An 18,180-nucleotide genomic window follows, 5' to 3' on the forward strand; every position below is an offset into this window, starting at 1 on the left:
TTCCCAGCCCATTTGTCCAGTCTTCTGAGAGAACGGTGAATTTTTCTCCAGTGCACATTTACATCTCCTCTAGCTTCCCACCTTACAGCTGCAGGAAGCGCTATTGCAGCTGCCAGAAGTGTTCATGGAAATGTGGATAAACCTGGACCCACCACAGGTGCCCAGGACACCTTGCTTGATCCCACCTCTGATACCTCCCTGAGTGAGTTATCCATGTGGTTTTGTGTCCGTGCTATGGAGGTTCACCACCACCATGCTCCCAAGCTGGCATCTGACACTTGGAGACACTTAGAAGCTGAGCTGAGACCCCTGAAGCCCACAGGTCTCTGGCCCTGCTGGAGGAAGTGTGAGGGATCTCATGCATCTTGGCATTAATAGATCCACTCTGGCTGTAGCCCAGCTTGGATTTGTTTCTGGATTATTTGTTCCAGGATTTCCCAGGAAGCCATATACAGAGGGTGAGTTGGATGTGTGGGTCCCTTTCAGTCCTCCGCCCTGTTGCTCCTCTCTCTCCCTTGGTTTTTATGGTTTCCTCACACATGGGTTTTTCAGCTCTTGAGTTGTATCCTGGAGATTTCCTGGCAGGGGATGCCATGAGGGACCATCCCCAGTGTGAGGTCTCCTCTAGCTCTTCCTCCAGATCCGACTTCTCTATTAATATTTCAGGCACACAAGCTATCTCGTCAAGTCTGCTGTGCCAATTAAGTCGTAATCATGCTGTAATGAAACAGTTGCTGAGTTCATGCTCAAACCTTCCCTGGTTTATTCCTCTCCCTCCTCACTGGCTCTTGGCTCTGCATTGTGAGAGGCAGAAGGGGACATTGGAGACACTCTGGTGTTTTTATTTCAATGAAAATTGCTTTAAAAAACATAATCAGCAGAATTAAATCTTGCAAGCCCACTCTGATGTTTTTTTTGAAGGCTTTGCTGCTGTCTCCTCTGGAAACAGTCTCCCTCCTTGGAAGACCTTGTGGTATTTCCTGTAGTGTGCTAGGCTTCTCTGGCAGCATCCAGGCTCTTCCTCATGCCCTTCAACCCCTCGGTGTTACAAGACCCCAGTGCTTGGCTGTCCCTTGTCAACCAACTCAACTTCCAATCATCCTGTCTATTGATCTTCAGGGCACTCCTAGCATTTCCAAGTAGGCTGCAGAGTTGCATTTTCCCAGACTCCTGATTTTCCAGACCCACCCCCCCCACCTGCTTTTGGGTCCTGGGAAGGATGGCGTCAGACTGGAGGGATTTGCAAGCTGGTTAGTGCTGCAGAGATTTCCTATTTCTTCCCTGAAGTTGATGCTATGGAAACATCCAAGAACGATGTTATTCTCTCATAGTTTTGCAGTGTAATAGGAATTGGTGAAACTTAATGCTTATTAAGAGCTTTTGTCTTTTGCACAAGGTTTCCTGGGTGTATAAATGTCTTTTTCTCTTCCTCTTCCGCCTTGTGTGTATGCAGTAACCACAGATTCTGCCAGAAGGAAACAGCCGCTCTCAACAGGGAAAGGGGCTAAAAATACCGGAGTATCCTTGGTTGGGCACAGCAGGAGCGGGCTGAGCTCCTGGCTGGCACTGGGACAGGGTGAATGTCTGCTCAGGGAACTGGGAGAGCTGCATGCCTTGATGCTGTTGGAGGGAGCATGCTTCTGGTGGGATTACACCACAAGTCTTCTGTGTGTCCCCTAAAATGCCATTTAAAGAGTGATGTGTCTTTGCCGGGGTGTCTGTGTGCCCATTCCTGCAGGGCCTGTCAGGATGGCATCTCTGGGTTTGTATGGGAGCTGCTGCCTGCAGGGAGCCAGACTGGGAGCTCTTCCTCACATGTGCCTCTTCTCTCCGTGGGAGGAGAAGCCACCCAGACCTGTGATCAGGGCAGGCTTTGAGCTGGTGGAGCAGATGCATCGCAGAGGTGTCACCTGTGGGGGACGGGCAGGAGTTTCCTGGGAGCTCCCCAGGGATTCCTCCTCCCTCGGGGCTGGGGGAGCTGTGGGCAGTGTCCCAGCCCAGGGTCTGCCTCCAGGGGACTGAGGGCACCACTGAGTGACGGTCAGTGGCCACCCATGTCCCTTGTGCAGTGCTGGGTAACATCGAGGCTCCTCCTGGGACTGTGCCGAGGGTGTACCCGGTGCTGGAGGGACTGCAGGGAATGGATATGGCCCTTGTAGGGATGGCTGCCTTTGCCAAGTGCCTTAGCTGTGGATGCTCTTGGGCTCCAGGTTCCTTCCTGCTGCTGGCTCTTTTGGCACAGCAAAGCACTGGGAATGGAGGGGCTGCTGAAGGAGATTCTGTGCATGGATCCTGGTGTGGGCTAAGGGGCTTCTGCTCAGGTCTCTAATCTTTGCAACACCAGTTTCTTGAGTATTTCTAACAAGCACAGCAGCCATGAACCCACAGGGGCCCCTTTGCTGCACAGCTGCATCCAGGAAAGGGCTCGGGAGCCAGTCCTGGAGATGATCCTTGTCAGGGGGTTGGCACCTCAGAGCCCCATCTGCTGGGCTTTGCCTTCACACGGGGCGCGTCCCGGCTGGCACAGGGAGCTCTGTGCCAGTGGTGCCTCTGGGGTGGGCAGATGAAGCCTCCGGTGCTGGCTATGGGCTGCTCCTTCAATATCCAGCTGCCTCCTGGTAGGATGCTGAAGACTGGCTGCCGTTGTCTGGTGCTCAGGGAGCAGGGTGAGGAGGAATGCTCCCCAAAATGCTTCCCAAAAGCCTTTTGCAATCCAAGCCCTACTAGCTCCGGAACAAAACCCTGGGGCTATTGCCTTTCCCTTCCCCACGGGCTCAGCTCCAAACCAGCAGCTCCAGTTTGGAGCTGTGCTGGTTCCCAGCCGCTCGGGAGCAGCATCCTGCCGTGTGTCACAAGCCCAGGACATCACAGCCTGTCAGGACATCCTCCAGGCACCCCGACTATGCCAACCCTGCCGCTCTGTAAAGCGAATCAACTTGTCACTTGAGCTCTCCCTGCCTGCACTGGCCAAGCCATCATCTAAATTTGGGTGATTATGTTCACCCAGGCCAAGTATCAGGTTCTCTGGATCACATGTGCCCCCAGCTGCTATTTAACTCTGACGCCTCAAGGAGACGCAACACTTCTCTCCCAGCTTTTTGGGTTTTGTATTATTGTTATTTTTTATTACAACTTTTTTGGCACCAGAGATTTAATTATTTTTTTGGGGGGGTTTTTTTGAGTTTTAAATTTTTGTCCTGCCAAGTTGGTCCCCTTTCTGGTCAGTCACTGAGCAACCCAGCACCTGCTTTGATTGCTAGATCTGATCACAATGTTTTTGGTTCTTTCAGCCACCACAGAATTAAGGGACTTTTTTGCCAAAGCCCGAAATGGTTCAGTTCGGCTCATCAAGGTCATCATTGAGGACGGTAAGTCCCATTTTTAAGTGCTTTGATTTACAGTCTGTCTATTCTCTGTTTTCTCTGCTCCTTTCTTCTTCACCACTGCGGTGCCAGCTTGTGGTTTTGGGAACCTCAGCAAAAATGCTGCTGGGGCTTTGGGGCATGTGGCAACCCAGACCTGAAATACAAGCCCAAACTTTGGGTGTGCTGGTGAGCAGCTCTTGGAGCCCCAGGGCAGCTCCAGTGGGGAGCAGTGACTTTGCCAGCAGAGCAATACCAGCCTGGGATCAGTGCTCTGTGGGGGCCTTTGCTGCTGCTGTGTCAGATTTTATTGTGGGATCCCTGTGACAGGCTGCTGCAGGGACCCTGGGACCTTTGTTGGGGGTGATGCACAGGCATCTTCTTCCTCAGATGTATCATCCCACACCTGGCAAAGTAATTGTGGGACCAGGGGGGTGCTCTGTGGCTCAAGGACCAGCACAGGCCCACAGTGGCATCCCTTGAGGAATGCCACACTGTGAGACCCATCCCATCCCATGGGGCTGCCCAGGGTATCCTGCAGCCCAGGATACAGGCTAGCACCAATCTTGCCCATGTTTGTCCCATGGAAGGGGTCCTTCGGGTGGCCTCTGCATCTGTCAAGCAAGTGAGCAGAGCTCAGCACTGATTGAATGTCCCAGCGGGCGGGGAGCTGCCCTGGTGTAGGTTTTCCATCACCTCGCCCTCATACAATTGCATATGAATGACTTGTTTCTCACGGGGACATTACTGGCCTGCCAAGCTGCTGTCACCACCTCCCCTGGGTGGGCCACCAGTGCAAACACCGAGGTGGATGTGGTTGTAAGCAGGCTGTGGTCATAAGGAGCCCACCTGACCTTTGGAGAGGCCACAACGTCCTGTTCAGAAGAGCAGCGTGACTGGAAATGCATGGGACACATCAGTGGAGCTGCAGCAAGGCTCAGCAATGTTGGCTTTGTCCTTGGCAAGGTCTCCATTGTTGGGGGATGAACCATCCACCTTGTTTCTTTGGAGTATCTTTGACAACAATTTTGTGCTCTCAGATCCTTTTCCTTTTAAAAAGTGGGAATCAGGTTTGTGTTAGGATAAGTCATGCCTGTCCCTAAGCCTGGACATTTGGGTGCTTAGGGCTTGTGCCACTGGTTTTGGGTTGTGGCTGCTGATACCAGCGAGGGAGACTTTTTACCAGCAATGGAAAACATTTCCCACCATCTCTGCTCTGGCTGAATGGGATTTATTTATCTGTCCATTGTCAGCAGCAGGGCCACCACTCCTCTGTCACACAGGAGACATCAGCCTGCTGGTACCCAGCAGAGAAGGACCTTTGGGCACTAATGAGTGGCCAGGCAGATGGCACAGCCAGCCAGATGGATGCTCACCCTGGAAGGGAGGTGTCCAGAACTGCCTGGGGGAGGACATGCCAGCTGCCCTGCCTGAACAGGAGATGTGCAAGAGGAGCCTCCCTCTCTGCTTGATGGCTTGTAGCACCTTTTGCCCTCTGGAGAATTTGTCTTGGGGCATTTTGGAGCAGGCAACAGTGAGTAGAAGGAGAGGAAGGTGGTGCAAGGAGCCTTATGGCAGATGCTCTGTGTCCAGACATCTCCAAGACCACCTTTGTGGCTGAGTGATCCTTTGGGAGCAATTTGAGAAGTCATTTTTCCTTTGGAGAGCTACTGGGAAGAGCTGAGATTGGATGGAGGAGGGAGTAGGGCAGCAGGATGTGCACCAGGACTCAGCAGCAGTTTCCTGGCATGAGAGCAGCCTATGCTCCAGCGTGTTTATAGATGATGCTGCTCCTCACTGTCAGCAGGATTTGGGACAAGATTGGCTTTGTGGACTTCCCTGTTGGATGCATTTCTTTACTGATAAATGATGGTGTGCACTGAGTTTTGGAGATTGGCACCCACCAGAGCTGCGGGCAGGGCTGCCTTGTAGAGGCATTCCAGAGCAATGCAGGGAGGGCTGGGGGCTCCTCCAGGGCCAGAAACACTCCCAGCTCTGCTTTTCCAGCAGCAGCTCCTGGTGCAAACAGCCTGATACAGCCAGTCAGTAACTTTGCTGAAGAGTGTCTGCTCCGAGTTTCCACTTTCTGACACTTCTCAAGGAAGAAAATTTGTCCCTGAATGGGTTGAGCAGAACTGCAAAGAGCTCAGGGGAAAGTTGAAGGCTGCCAGCTCACAGCAGCTCGGCTGGGGTCCGGCTGAGTCACAGCCCGGGAATAGCCTGGGGTGACTCAGCACTGATTGCTTTGTGAGTGAGGTGTTGGTTTGTTTTGCAGACAGAGATACCCTCGAACTGCCAGTGGGTTTGGCCCTTCGAAATTCCTGCAGTTTCTTCAGAGTCTCAGACCTTTGTGATGCACAAATCCATTTACAGAGCTTTGTGTTTATTTTAGGAATACACTGAGGTTTTTATGCTTCCCTTTCTCAAAACAGGTAGTTTTGCCAAAGGTCAAACACTTTGTTCTCTGCAGTCCTTGTTACTGAACCAGCAACTTGTGGTTGCACAAATAACTGGATTCAGCAGTGGTGGCAGATGCTGGGGCAGTGCTGGACAGGGGAGGGCTACACTGCTGTCATAGGGGATGTCCTGCCTGGGTGGGAAGAAGGGGTGAGTAATTCCTCCCAAACCCTTCATTCCTCAACTATTTTCCATAAAAGCTTTCCTGCCATGAGATTTGAAGGTGCTGAGCTGAATGGGTTGGGAGGGAGAGGGCTGTGCCCCAGCCAAGGAGCATCCTGGCTCCCAGTGGGCAGAGGTCCTAGCAGGGCATGTGCCCAGCCAAGCATGCCCTCAAGTGCTAACTGTCCAAGAAACCAAAACATTTTGCTTTGGCACCTCCAGAATTTCCTACATCTTGTTCTGAGTCCCATAATCTCCCAGGCCTTTCTGCATCTGCAAATGGAGTAAAAATACAGGCTGTTTTCCAACAACCTACGCTGGTGTCCTCAGCACCACCACTCTTCCACCACCCAGCCACCACAAAGCTTGATGTGACCCTTGCCATGGTGCAATCCACTGGTATGGATTCATGTCTATAGGATGCCTGCACCAGTGTTTAAATCCCAGCTGAGCATTGCCCAGCTCACAGGGCTCACAGTGCCACTGCCACCTGTGTAGCAGCTGAAAACAATACCTTGAGGTGTGTGTGAAATACACAGATGGCTTCCAGAGGCTGGGGCTCTCCTGGCAGCATGGTCCCCCTCCAGGCTGGGGACTGTGGGACATCACTGCTGCCCACACACATGGGCTTTGGGTATCAGCTCTGATTTTGACCCCTGACATGTTACAGGGAGACATACTCCAGTGAGAGTATGTCTACAGAGAGACTACTCTCCAGTGAGAGTAGCTTTGGCTCATCATCCTGGATTTTGCTGAGACCATTACTCTTCTCAGCACCCAAATGTTGGTGGTTCTCCGTGTCCCTAGTGACCCTAGGGCCTGTCCAGGTGGGATGAGGGAGGTCTTGTGTTCCCCTGTGAGCAAGGAGGGATGGCTGGGGACTGCAGAGCTGGAGGGAGCAGAATGGGAGGAAGCCACAGGTGGTCACCAGAGAGGAGACTGTGCTGGTGAGGAACATGGGAGGGGAAGAGATGAGTGACAGGAGGCTGGCAGAAAACCAGCCCTCCACAGCAGCCACAGCTCCATGGCCATCCCTGGGAAGGTACACTCCTGCATGTGACTCAAAGTCATAATTTCTTCTTCTGCAGTACAGCATCATTGGTGGTGGTGGAGCTGCAGTGAGCCCTTAGTGAACCACCACCTGGTTCTGCAAGATGAATCTTGCTTTTGTCTAACACCACCTTTCCTGTCTTCTCCTTCCAGAGCAGCTCGTGCTGGGAGCCCACAAGGAGCTGTCCCGGCGCTGGGACGCTGACTATGACACCTTTGTGCTGCCCTTGCTGGACGAGCAGCAGCCGTGCTACGTCCTGTACCGCCTGGACAGCCAGAACGCCCAGGGCTACGAGTGGCTCTTCATCTCCTGGTCCCCCGACAGCTCCCCGGTGAGCTGCAGGCCCTGGCACCCAGCCCAGGGACAGGGATGGGCTGGGGGAGCTGCAGGGGGGAGGAGGTGCTGGCCAGAGGGCTTTGTCCTGGGGCTGTGGTGGAGCATTCACACCCTAGGTCACCTAGGTGGCTGAGAAATGGAGACTGCTTGGGGATGGGAAATTTCTTAAGACACAAAGAGATGCACTGGGACTGTGTCTCTGTCCTATTTCAGTGCTAGGTGAAGAGATGAAGGGGCTGGGATGTAGAGGGGGGAGTAGTGTGGACCACGAGGCCAGGATGAAGACACCCCACCATGGCTCTGGCTGTTGCTGGGAAGAGCTGGCACTGACACTGGTTTGCCTCCAGCCTGGCCCTGCTCTGCTTGAGGCTGATGCAGAGTGGCTGCCAGCCCTTCTCTAGGCCTTGCTCCAAGTCACTTTTAAGTGGCTCTGTGGTATTTGTGCCTCCTCTAACCCAGGTGCTGGTGGGAAATGGTGCTCTGGAGCTCAGGGACTAGAAAGCAAAGCATGGAATAAACTGATGGACTGTGGGCAGCGCTTGGCAAGGCTGCAGCCACAGAAATAGCCCTGGTGGGTTTTCCCAGCTGATCCCTACTAGGGATGCTGCCATTATAAATCAGACTGAGCTAGAAACTTGGTGGGTCCTCCCCAGAGAGGCTGAGGTGCGTGCAGCCTGTGGTGGGATGGTGGCTGTGAGCACTGGGCACCTCTCTGGTGGCCCTGTGTGACAGCACTGCCACCCCTGTCCTGCAGGTCCGGCTGAAGATGCTCTACGCTGCCACCAGAGCCACCGTGAAGAAGGAGTTTGGTGGGGGGCACATAAAGGATGAGATGTTTGGCACAGTGAAGGTACAGTGGTGGGTCCTGGGCAACCTTTTGGGTCTGACCCTGAGCTTCAGCAGCCTGCCCAGGGCTCAGTTTGTGGGCGGTGGGATGTGGGATGCTGGTGTTTGTGAGGGAGCAGCAGGGTCTCAGTCCCCCGTGCTGCTCCCTGAGTGGCCAGTGTTGCTTTCTCCTGCCTGCATGGCTGTGGTCTGTGATGGAGAGCGTGGAGGAGGTGGGAGGAAGGCTGCAAGATGTGGAGCTTTATGCTGAATGGGAGAAGTGCCAGGTGGTGGCACTGTCACTCCAGCAGCGGGAGCTACCTCCATGCCAGGGTGATCCGCTGCCTTGTGTGGAGGTTTCTCCTTCTCTTCCGTGGGCAGAGGGAGCTGCACAGCCAGGGACTCCTGGACATGAGGCCTGCTGGGGCCTCTGGTACTGGTGGAAGCAAGGGAGCATTCCTGCTCTTTTCCAAGGTCCCTCTGCTGCTCCTGGGCTATGGGCTCTGCCTTTCCCTCTCACTTCCATGCTCATGAGCTTCATGAAACAGCCAGAGGAGCCCACTGCCGCAGCCATGGGAGGCTAGGGAGGGGCAGGGTGGTCAGAACACACAAATTGAGTGTGGCATTTGCATGGAGGAACCCAAAAGCCTCAAGGTTGAGCCTCCTGGTCAGGAGGCAGCCCGAGACTCTCTGTGTTGCTCAAGGCTGGGGGTACATCCAGCCCTGCAGTGATGACCACCCGTGACGTTTGCCCTGTGCCTGTGTCTGCAGGAGGACGTGTCCCTGAGCGGTTACCAGAAGCACGTGTCCTCCTGCTCTGCCCCAGCCCCGCTGACCGCGGCCGAGCAGGAGCTCCAGCAGATCCGCATCAACGAGGTGGGTGTGCAGCAGAGCTGGGGGTGTGCAGCAGAGCTGGGGGTGTGCAGCAGAGCTGGGTGTCCAGCAGAGCTGGGGGTGTCCAGCAGAGCTGGGGGTGTGCAGCAGAGCTGGGGGTCCAGCAGAGCTGGGGGTGTGCAGCAGAGCTGGGTGTCCAGCAGAGCTGGGGGTGTGCAGCAGAGCTGGGTGTCCAGCAGAGCTGGGGGTGTGCAGCAGAGCTGGGTGTCCAGCAGAGCTGGGGGTGTGCAGCAGAGCTGGGTGTCCAGCAGAGCTGGGGGTGTGCAGCAGAGCTGGGGGTCCAGCAGAGCTGGGGGTGTGCAGCAGAGCTGGGGGTCCAGCAGAGCTGGGGGTGTGCAGCAGAGCTGGGGGTCCAGCAGAGCTGGGGGTGTGCAGCAGAGCTGGGGGTGTGCAGCAGAGCTGGGGGTCCAGCAGAGCTGGGGGTGTGCAGCAGAGCTGGGGGTGTGCAGCAGAGCTGGGGGTCCAGCAGAGCTGGGGGTGTGCAGCAGAGCTGAGGGTGTCCAGTGGAGCTGGTGGTGTCCAGCAGAGCTGGGTGTCCAGCAGACCTGGATGTGTCCAGCAGACCGGGGGGTGTCCAGCTGAGCTGGGGGTGTCCAGCAGAGGAGCCTGAGGCCGTCTGGGCACAAAGGGATGAAGGATACAGGGAGTGAGCGTTCATTTGAAAGGGATGGCTCATTTTTACTTCACTCTCTGCTGTTTAACCATTCCTGCTCTTCTCAAGGTGGATGAGCACCCTCACAGTCAAATTGGTAGCATAAAGAGGAATTTACACTGCTCTTTTTTTTCTCCTTGCTTGGGCATGAGCTCAGGACTGTGTTTTGCTGACAGTCAGAAGATGGTTTGGGGCTGAACGCAGGTCTCTAACCTGTGGGTATTGAATCAAAGGCCAGAGCTGGGTTTGAAGATAGGGAAGGCAGCAAGCATTCAGGCTTATCTTTGGACTGCAGCAGCATCCTCTCCCATACACTTCCTTTATGTCTATAAATATGAGAGATGCTGTCCCAAGAAATACAGATCTTAGCCCGTATTTGGGGGTTTATGTGCTGGAAAGGATGTGGAAGTGGCGCAGGGTAGGGCTGGGGACACAATGCTGTGTCACCTTTGCTCCCTGCTGGCCTTTCACAGCCTCTGTGGTGCTGTGACATGCTGAGGCAGAAAAGAGGGTGTGCTCACTGTGTGGGAAGACCACTTGGAAGCAGTATTTTGTGGGGGGAGACAGGGGAATTTCCCTTAGATGCATGGGAAGCTTTCCTCACTAGAGGAGCATCCTTCTCTTCTGCCTGTGCTGAGCTGTGGCACTCATGGATGGATCAGGACATGTGTGGGAGATGTGATACCAATCAGCCTCATGGCATTAATTAATAGCACAGACGAGGCAGGAAGTTTCTACCTGTTGAAGCAGGTCTGGGGGTGGTTTCCACCTGCCAAAGCAAGTCTGCAGGTGGCAAAGTTGAGGGGCATTTGGGAGAAGCCACCAAGGGGTGGTCTCCACAAGGTGGGTCTTAGGGGAGTTACCCCAGCTCCCAGCCTGGAGAGCCTGGGCAGAATTTGTCCTGGGAGCTCCGAGGGGATGCCCATGTTTGGAGAAGAGAGAGGTGCTGATGTGTGGCTTGTTTGGCACCTTGGGACATCTGAACTTCATGATCCTTGAGGGTTGCTTTTGACTCACCTGAATCTGTGATCTGCCATCACCTTGTCTGGCCTGTGCTGCAGGATTAAGTAGTTTTGGGTGTCTGTTGGGGTGTGTTTTACAGGGTTGTATGGCCCAGGTAAGTGGTGCTAGTGATGCTCGTTTATCTGCCTCATTCTCCTTCCCTCCCACCCTTGCCTTTGTGAGATGCAGCTCCTGGATGGAAGTGCTGCTGCTGTCTGGTTTGTTGCGGGTTATTTTAAGGGTGCATGTCCCCTGTGTCAGCCTGGGCCACAGGGAGGAGTCACTGGTATTAAGAATGAGATGAAGATTAATATGTTTTTCCCTGTGGATTTAAAGGTGGGAAGCAGCCAAGTGCTGAGTGTGCTAAGGGGTCTCTGTGTTGGTGTTGCAGCTGCCCAGCCTTGGTTGGACATGGAGCAGGAGGCAGTGGGAACTATTATTTTGGTGCTTAGTGCTGTTCTGGCCTCCCTGAGGTGGGAAATCTCAGGACTGCCAGTAAATGCAGGTTTGAGGCAGTTTCTGGAGCCGCACAAATCAGATGGCTGAGATCGAGGGGAAGGGCATGGGAGCAGCTCACAACCTGCTTGGTACAGAGATGCCTCCAGTCTTGTTCCTTGCCTGCAGCTTGCAGGGTCCCTTGTGCACAGGCTGTGGGGGCTGGAGTGTGCCTGCACGTGACAGCTGAGTTTGGAGGAGCAGATCCAGAGTGTGGGAATGAGTGCTGAGGGCCAGCACTGACCTGGGAATCGGCCCTGGGGCAAGCCCTGACCTCAGCACTTCTGCATGTCTGCCCAGGCCCCTGCAAGGTCCAGGACCTTGTGCATCCCCTTGTGTTCAGCCAACCCATTAGGATTTCAGAAGTGACATAAGGGACATGGTTTCTTTCAAAACCACAGGTGCTTTGCTGTGCCCCTCGCCTGCAGCTGCTGCTGACTCCCAACCCTCCAAGACACCAGCCAGACTTGCAGCCTTCACCCTGCACGTGCCTCTGTTTCTGGTCAGGCAGAAACTGCCTGGGATCCTCCCCAGCCACCAGATGAGTGCAGAGAGGGGATGGGAAGAGAAGGGCAGGATAGCCTGAAGGGACAGGTGAGGGCTGCAGAGCCAGCACAGTGGCCTCAACACTGAGCAAGGAAGGACTCAGGTTTGCACATCCCCCAGGGAGCTGTCCAGCCTTTGTGAAAGCAGGGTTTAGGCTGTGGTTTAAGGATGTGATGGACAGAGGTGATGTCATGAGTTAACTCCACTTTTTGATAGCTGGGTGAGAGCTTGTGGAAATTTGCCACCTGATTTATAAATATATTTTTAATAGCTGGAAAATGCCAGCTTTACTGAGCTGATAGTTGTCAGCAGACCGTGGGCAAAGAAACAGCTTTGAATTTGGCATTGAGCTCAACACCCACGACTGGGGAGTCTTTGTAGAAGTGTTGCAGGTTCAGAAACAGAGGTGGAGGGGGAGCTGGGCATATCCCACTGGTGGGCCCATGGGGCAGGGCAAGGCAGCCTTGGAGCTGGGAGAGGAGGTGGGAGAATTGAGGAGAAACGCGGGTTTGTTGGGTTTGTTGTTGCCATTGCAGTGTGTAAGGGCGTGTCCTTCACAGCTGCCCTACAGTGTTGGTGCTGCTTGGCCAGAACCTTCCCATGAGGACTTTGTCATAAGACAGAGAAATGCTCCTTTGGCAGGGTCAGCACCATGCTGGGAGGGACAAAAGAGGAGGAGAGAGTCTAACCTAAAGGAAAGGAGATAAAATAACCTCCTAGGCAAGCCTGCTGCTGGAAGGGTTGGGAGGCTGGGTTGCAACACATGCTCAGCTGTCCCGTGCACTGCTCCCAGACTGTGCCCTGGGGAGTGTTTCAGGCAGACAGTTTTTAATGCTTTTGAAAAGGGAAGGAGTAGAAAATACAGAGGTATATGGGGGAGTTGATATTGCTGGGACAAATTTCCATCTCTCGGTGGTTTTGGACTTCAGTGTGCTTTGTGTCAGAGCTAAGGTCTCTACGGTCCCATTGTAACTCTCCTGGTCTTCTTGCATTTATGGCAGAGAAAGCTGGGGTTCTGGAGGTGTTGGCAGTGGTAATGTCCTTGTGCTGCACCTCTCCGCAGGATGGGATGGTAGGACAGCAGAGCTGGGGGCCAGCTGGACTTTGTGCCAACCTGAGCATTCCCGAGGGACGCCCTGCTCATCCTCCAGGATGCTTGGCATGGAGAGAAGCTTGGGCATTTTTTTCCTCACTAACCTTCTATATGTGCACCTTGGTGGAAGATATTCCAAAAGCTATTGCTGCAAGTGCTGGAACTCCTCCAGACCCTGGGCTGGGGCCATCCTGACTGGGGAGCCAGGAGGAGATGGGGCAAGGATGGGCTCTGCACAGGGATTTTGATGGAGACCCTGCATGCCCAGGCTCTGGGCTGGCCAGGCTCTCCCTCCTGCTCCTCCCCAGCACTGGCATCTCCTGCGTGGCTTTTTGCTGCTCTCCCTGCCCTCATTTCCAGGATCAGTGTTCCCTGCCCTCCAGCAGAGAGGTGGTGCAGTTCCCTCCTGGCACATCCGTGTGTCCCCCAGCCCTTCCCCTCCCACACGAGACCGCCCTCCCTGCGCCGGGTGCCATTGACAGTGTGTCTCCTCTCCCCACGCTCGCAGGACTCCTGTTCCCAAGACTCGAGCACTGAGATGGTAGGCTGCTCTGCCCGCTTGATGCCCGGTTTCTCCTTCTCCTGGCAGTGTTTTCCTGCATGCTCTGCTCCGGGCATCTGGCTCCATCATCTCCCCAGGGTGTGGGCACCGCGTGGGGCTGCTGTAACAAAGGGCAGCCTGTAACGAGACCCACTTTGGTGTTGCCGAGTGGTTTTGAGATGTCAGCACAAACTCTCGTGTTTCTCTTGGCATGCCTTGACTTTTCTTCCTTTTCTCTATCAGGGGGAGGGAAATGAAGAAAGAAAAAAAAAAACCCCATAAAGGTTGGACTCTATCCAAAATCCCCAAAACCGATCCCAGAAGAAAGGGACCCACGCTCACTGCAGAGCAGCTGGGATATTGTTGCTGGAGTGTTTCCCTGGGAGGGGGTCTTGAGGTGGGAGGGGCTCCTCTGCCATGGGGTGACGCCATCTCCCTGTATTCTGTGGCAGATGGTGGGGGGCTGTTGCTGCTGCCCATCGCTGGTAGAGTACCCCGACCCCGAGGAGGTATGGTGTGCCCGCCGTGTCCTGCCCTTCTCCCCCGGGCCCCAGCAGGGACCCTGCTGTAGCTGGATGGAGGCACCTGGAGCGATTTGATGTCTTTGCAATCTCCTTCTCTCCCCTCTTTGAAGTGGGGTTTGCTCTCCTGGTCCAGGGGGGTTGCTCGGGATATGGCTGGCAGCCTCTGCCTTGTAAGGGTTGTGGGGGAAACAGTGTCTGGGATCTTTCTGACCTGTGGAACTCCAATCCCCAACTCCGGTGGAATTCCTGGAGGGAATGTCTGTGTGCTGCAGTTAAACCCACTGAGGAGGGTGGGGTGCCCAGCTGAGTGCTGTGATTTCAGGGCTTCCCTGTCACCCACAGGTTGCAGTCGGAGATGATCGGAGAGGACACGTGCCAGTGCTGGTCACAGCATCCGTGCCAGGGATTCACTGGGAAACGTTGGTTTTGAGCTGGGCTTTGCTGAGAGTGAAGCAGGAGGTGTGGGGGTGCATGGCTGGGGCCGGGTGATGTCCTGGAGAGCTGGGATGGTGACAAGCACCACCATCCCGAGCCTGGCTGACTCTCGGTGGTCTAATGCCATGATCCCTGTGGGGCAGGTGTCAGACAGCTCCTTGGATGAGAAGCCTTTAGCTGCAGAACCAGCTGGTTTTCCTATTTCTCCTTTCCCCACCCTTTGCCACTGTGCCCTGACGCTCGAGGTGGTCTCCATCCCCAGGTGAAGACAGAGATCAGCGTGGAGAGCAAGCACCAGACGCTGCAGGGCCTGGCCTTCCCCCTGCAGCTGGATGCCCAGCAAGCCATCCAGGCTCTCAAGCAGAAGAAAATCAACTACATCCAGCTGGTAGGTCCCTCACACGGCTTCTCTGTGCCCCACTCCCCACATCCTGCTGCTGTCTCTCACTCCCATCTCTGTCCCCTCTGTCGATCAGAAGCTGGATTTGGAGCGGGAGACCATCGACCTGGTGCACACGAGCCCCACGGAGATCACTGACCTGCCCAAGAGGATCCCCCAGGACTCTGCTCGCTACCATTTCTTCCTGTACAAGCACTCACACGAGGGAGATTACCTGGAGTCTGTTGGTGAGAGCCTCAGCACTGGGAAATGCCAGTTTCAGCCTGTGCCAGTCCCTGTTTTCCCTGGACCAGTGGTTGCATGGGGAGCAGATAGGGACGGGGATGGTGCATCAGGAACCCTTTAATGCCAGGTGCAGTGCAGGTCTCTGGGTGCTGCCACAGAGGATTTGGTGGTGACTGGTTTGGTTTCCTCCAGTGTTGCAGGATACCAGGGGAGATTTGGGAGGGGTGGTGGATGGGATGCTCACGCTCTGTTGCTGGATGTTACCTGGGACTCTGGGCTGGAAAAGCCATGAGCGGGGTGGGATGCAGCCGGTGCTCTGTGGCCATGGGCCCGGGCAGTGCCACAAGCCCTGCCCTCTTTTTGCAGTCTTTATCTACTCCATGCCCGGGTACAAGTGCAGCATCAAGGAGCGCATGCTCTACTCCAGCTGCAAGAGCCGGTTGCTGGACACTGTGGAGCAGGAGTTTTGCCTGGAGATAGCCAAGAAGGTGAGTGTGAGCCTCCCCAGAGGTGACGGAGCCGGACACAGCCGAGGGACTGTGCTGCAGCCTTGGTCCAGCCCCTCTGATGGGCTTGGGGGGCAGTTGGGTGCCCCAAAGGTGGGTGGCAAATCCCAAGGGAGCTGCTGAGCCCCCGTTTCCCGTTGCTGGGCGCAGATCGAGATCGACGACGGAGCGGAGCTGACGGCGGAGTTCCTGTACGAGGAGGTGCACCCCAAGCAGCACGCCTTCAAGCAGGCCTTCGCCAAGCCCAAGGGGCCCGTGGGCAAGCGGGGACAGAAGCGGCTGATCAAGGGCCCGGGCGAGAACGGCGAGGACAGTTAGATCCCGCAGGGCTGGCGGTGAAAGGACACCATCCCTGCGGCGCTTCCCGCCTTCCTCTCCGCTGACCTGGGGATCTTTCCCTCCATCTCAGCCTTTTTTTGGGTTTTTTTTACCTTTTTTTTTTTTTTCCTGTTTCATTCCTTTTTTAAACATCTGGATGGCTTGTTGCACCTGGGGGCAGAGCGATGGGGAGGGTTCAGGGTTGTCGCTGTTTCTTTTCCCGGTGTCCTTGTGCGAGCCCCGGGGCTGCGGGGGGAGGACGGGAGCAGCAGAGCCATGTCCCCAGCCTTGCTCCTGTCCCCCTCAGGGTCACAGCTCTCGGTGTCCCCTGGGTGACTGAAGGACACACTCACGTGAAAGCTGCTCTATGCAAAGGGAAGGGGGTAGCGTTGGGGATTCCTGTTTGAAAAGAGAAAATGCTTCTTTCCCTGCCCCCCCTCAGCCTCCAGACTTTGTTCCCCTGTCCCACTCTTGGTGTGCACAGCCCCTCTGCCCCAGGCCTGGAGCGATCCCGCACCCCCTCAGGGTGTGGGCAGGACCCCCTGTGGGGTGGGCTTTGCTTCCTGTGGGATGGGAGTTTCTCCCAGCAGAGAGCCAGGCAGCGGGAGGTGGAAGTTCCCCACTGAGTCCTGAGCTCAGCCTGGACCTGGAGAAAGGTCACTCTGCCTTTGGGTGATGTTTGCATCCCCTTTTTGAACTGCCCCAGTAAGGTTTTCCACCTCAGAAGGAGCTGTTACAGCCCTGACTCAGCCCTGTCCCTGTTTAGGATGGGAGCTGAGGGGTTCCTGAGCCCTGCTCCCCCACTCTCCGTTCCCCAGCCCCCACCATTACCTTACCCCCAGGTTCTCAGCTGGGTCTCTGGGCTGGGGCAGCCCCGTATCTCAATAATCACATGGGCTACCCCAAATCCTTGTGTGGGGGAGCATGACAGCCCCTGTGTGCCCCCGGGGATGTCCCCAGCCACCAAGGGCCATCATCAGCTCCACGTCTGAGCTTGGCACTGTGATTTGGGCTGCACTGGGGGCCTGGGGAGAGCACCTTGCTGCTGGGTACCAGCGAGGGCTCGAGAGCCACGTGCCTCCCTGAGAGGATGGAAAATGGGTCAGTGAAACCTGCCCTCTGCTTTCCAGCTGTGGCAGTGAGCGTCCCGATGTTGCCTCGGCCTCGGCGGAGTCAGGGGGTTGAAGCTGGGGGGAGCAGAGCACACTGTACTGAACGCTGTATTTTCTAAAGAATAAAGTATTTTTAAAACAGTCTGATGCTCTTTGGAGATCCCTGGGTTCCCCATGTTGGGGCATTTAGCAGCTGTGGGCTCTGGAGCTACAAAGCAAATTGCTTGGACTTCACGAGCCAGGAGCCAGCAACTCTCACAACCTGCCTGCCCTCACCACCTTGAAGGACATCCAGGCTTCAGTCCAGGGGTCTGGCACAACCACAATGCCTGGCAGAGACTTTTACGCTGAGCCACTCCAGCAATGCCCAGACCTTGAGCTGGCTGCAGGAGGCAGCATCCCTGCTCAGCCCAGCTTTCCCTGTTTTAATGGCTGGTGATTTTGCAAGGTTGTGAAGGTGCTCCTGGGGCTGTTCTATTGCCTGGAGTGAATTCCTGCCTGGCCATGGGGAGGGAAAGCAGGATGATGCAGAGCCAACAGAAGAATTCAGAATGCAATTGGGTCTGCCAGCATCCTAGGCTCCAAATCCTCCAGGTCAGGGCATTGCCATGTCTCAGCTTTACCCTCCACGCCCAGGATGAGATGGAAGATTTGCAAAGCTAGCTGTAAAATGTTTAAAAAACCAGTTTTTATAAAAAAAAAAAACAAAAACAAAAATCCAACCCTGAGCAGTTTCCCTTTGACATGGAGGAGGAGGAGGGAAGATGCTGCTATGCAGGAAGCAGCCTCAGTGCAGGAAAGCTCCCTGTATATAAATGCTAATAAGCCTGGCTGACGCCACCAGAGTCATTTGACAAGCTGAGTCACCCTTCTCCTTCGGATCTTACTCCCCTTCTGTGCTTGGTAATTTTTAACTTGCCCAAATATTGAGGGGGAGTAAGGGCTGTTCCCCTTTTCCCACCTGTCCCACTCACTGCCCCCACCCCCTGCCAGTGCAGCTGTCCCAGGTGACATCCCCCTGTGCCAAAGGTCCATGGTCATGGGAGAGATGGCCAGGAGCAGCCCAAAGGCTGGGCACCCTCCCCATCCTATCTCATCCTGTCTCCTGTCCCACCCCATCCTATTCTGTATGCTATCCTATCCTCCAGCCCATTCTCCATCTTTCATCCCTTCCTACTATCACCTCTCCCCTCACATCCTATCTCATGTCCCCCATCTCTTTCCACTTCATGCCTTCCTTTCCT

The 18,180-nt window shown here is 55.2% G+C and overlaps 1 protein-coding gene across 4 annotated transcripts in view; it reads left to right on the forward strand.

Moving 5' to 3' along the window:
* Window positions 1-17,077, forward strand: part of TWF2 (twinfilin actin binding protein 2) — a 23,292-nt gene extending 6,215 nt beyond the window's left edge. The window contains exons 2-12 of one of the 4 annotated variants that reach the window (XM_086845339.1): window positions 3,291-3,368; window positions 7,185-7,363; window positions 8,123-8,218; window positions 8,965-9,069; window positions 13,236-13,268; window positions 13,384-13,416; window positions 13,869-13,925; window positions 14,638-14,763; window positions 14,852-15,002; window positions 15,367-15,488; window positions 15,657-17,074. In XM_086845339.1, the coding sequence (XP_086701465.1) occupies window positions 3,291-3,368; window positions 7,185-7,363; window positions 8,123-8,218; window positions 8,965-9,069; window positions 13,236-13,268; window positions 13,384-13,416; window positions 13,869-13,925; window positions 14,638-14,763; window positions 14,852-15,002; window positions 15,367-15,488; window positions 15,657-15,824 (1,148 nt within the window). In that variant the 3' untranslated portion in view covers window positions 15,825-17,074. Of the gene's footprint in view, window positions 1-7; window positions 459-1,119; window positions 1,251-1,453; window positions 3,369-7,184; window positions 7,364-8,122; window positions 8,219-8,964; window positions 9,070-13,235; window positions 13,269-13,383; window positions 13,417-13,868; window positions 13,926-14,637; window positions 14,764-14,851; window positions 15,003-15,366; window positions 15,489-15,656 lie in introns of all 4 variants that reach the window. The other 3 variants (XM_086845338.1, XM_086845336.1, XM_086845337.1) reach the window with 3 other exon arrangements.
* Window positions 17,078-18,180: the final 1,103 nt, after the last annotated feature.

The sequence above is a fragment of the Cyanistes caeruleus genome, chromosome 11 (assembly GCF_971803275.1).
Source record: "Cyanistes caeruleus chromosome 11, bCyaCae1.hap1.1, whole genome shotgun sequence".
In the NCBI taxonomy this organism is placed as follows: domain Eukaryota; kingdom Metazoa; phylum Chordata; class Aves; order Passeriformes; family Paridae; genus Cyanistes; species Cyanistes caeruleus.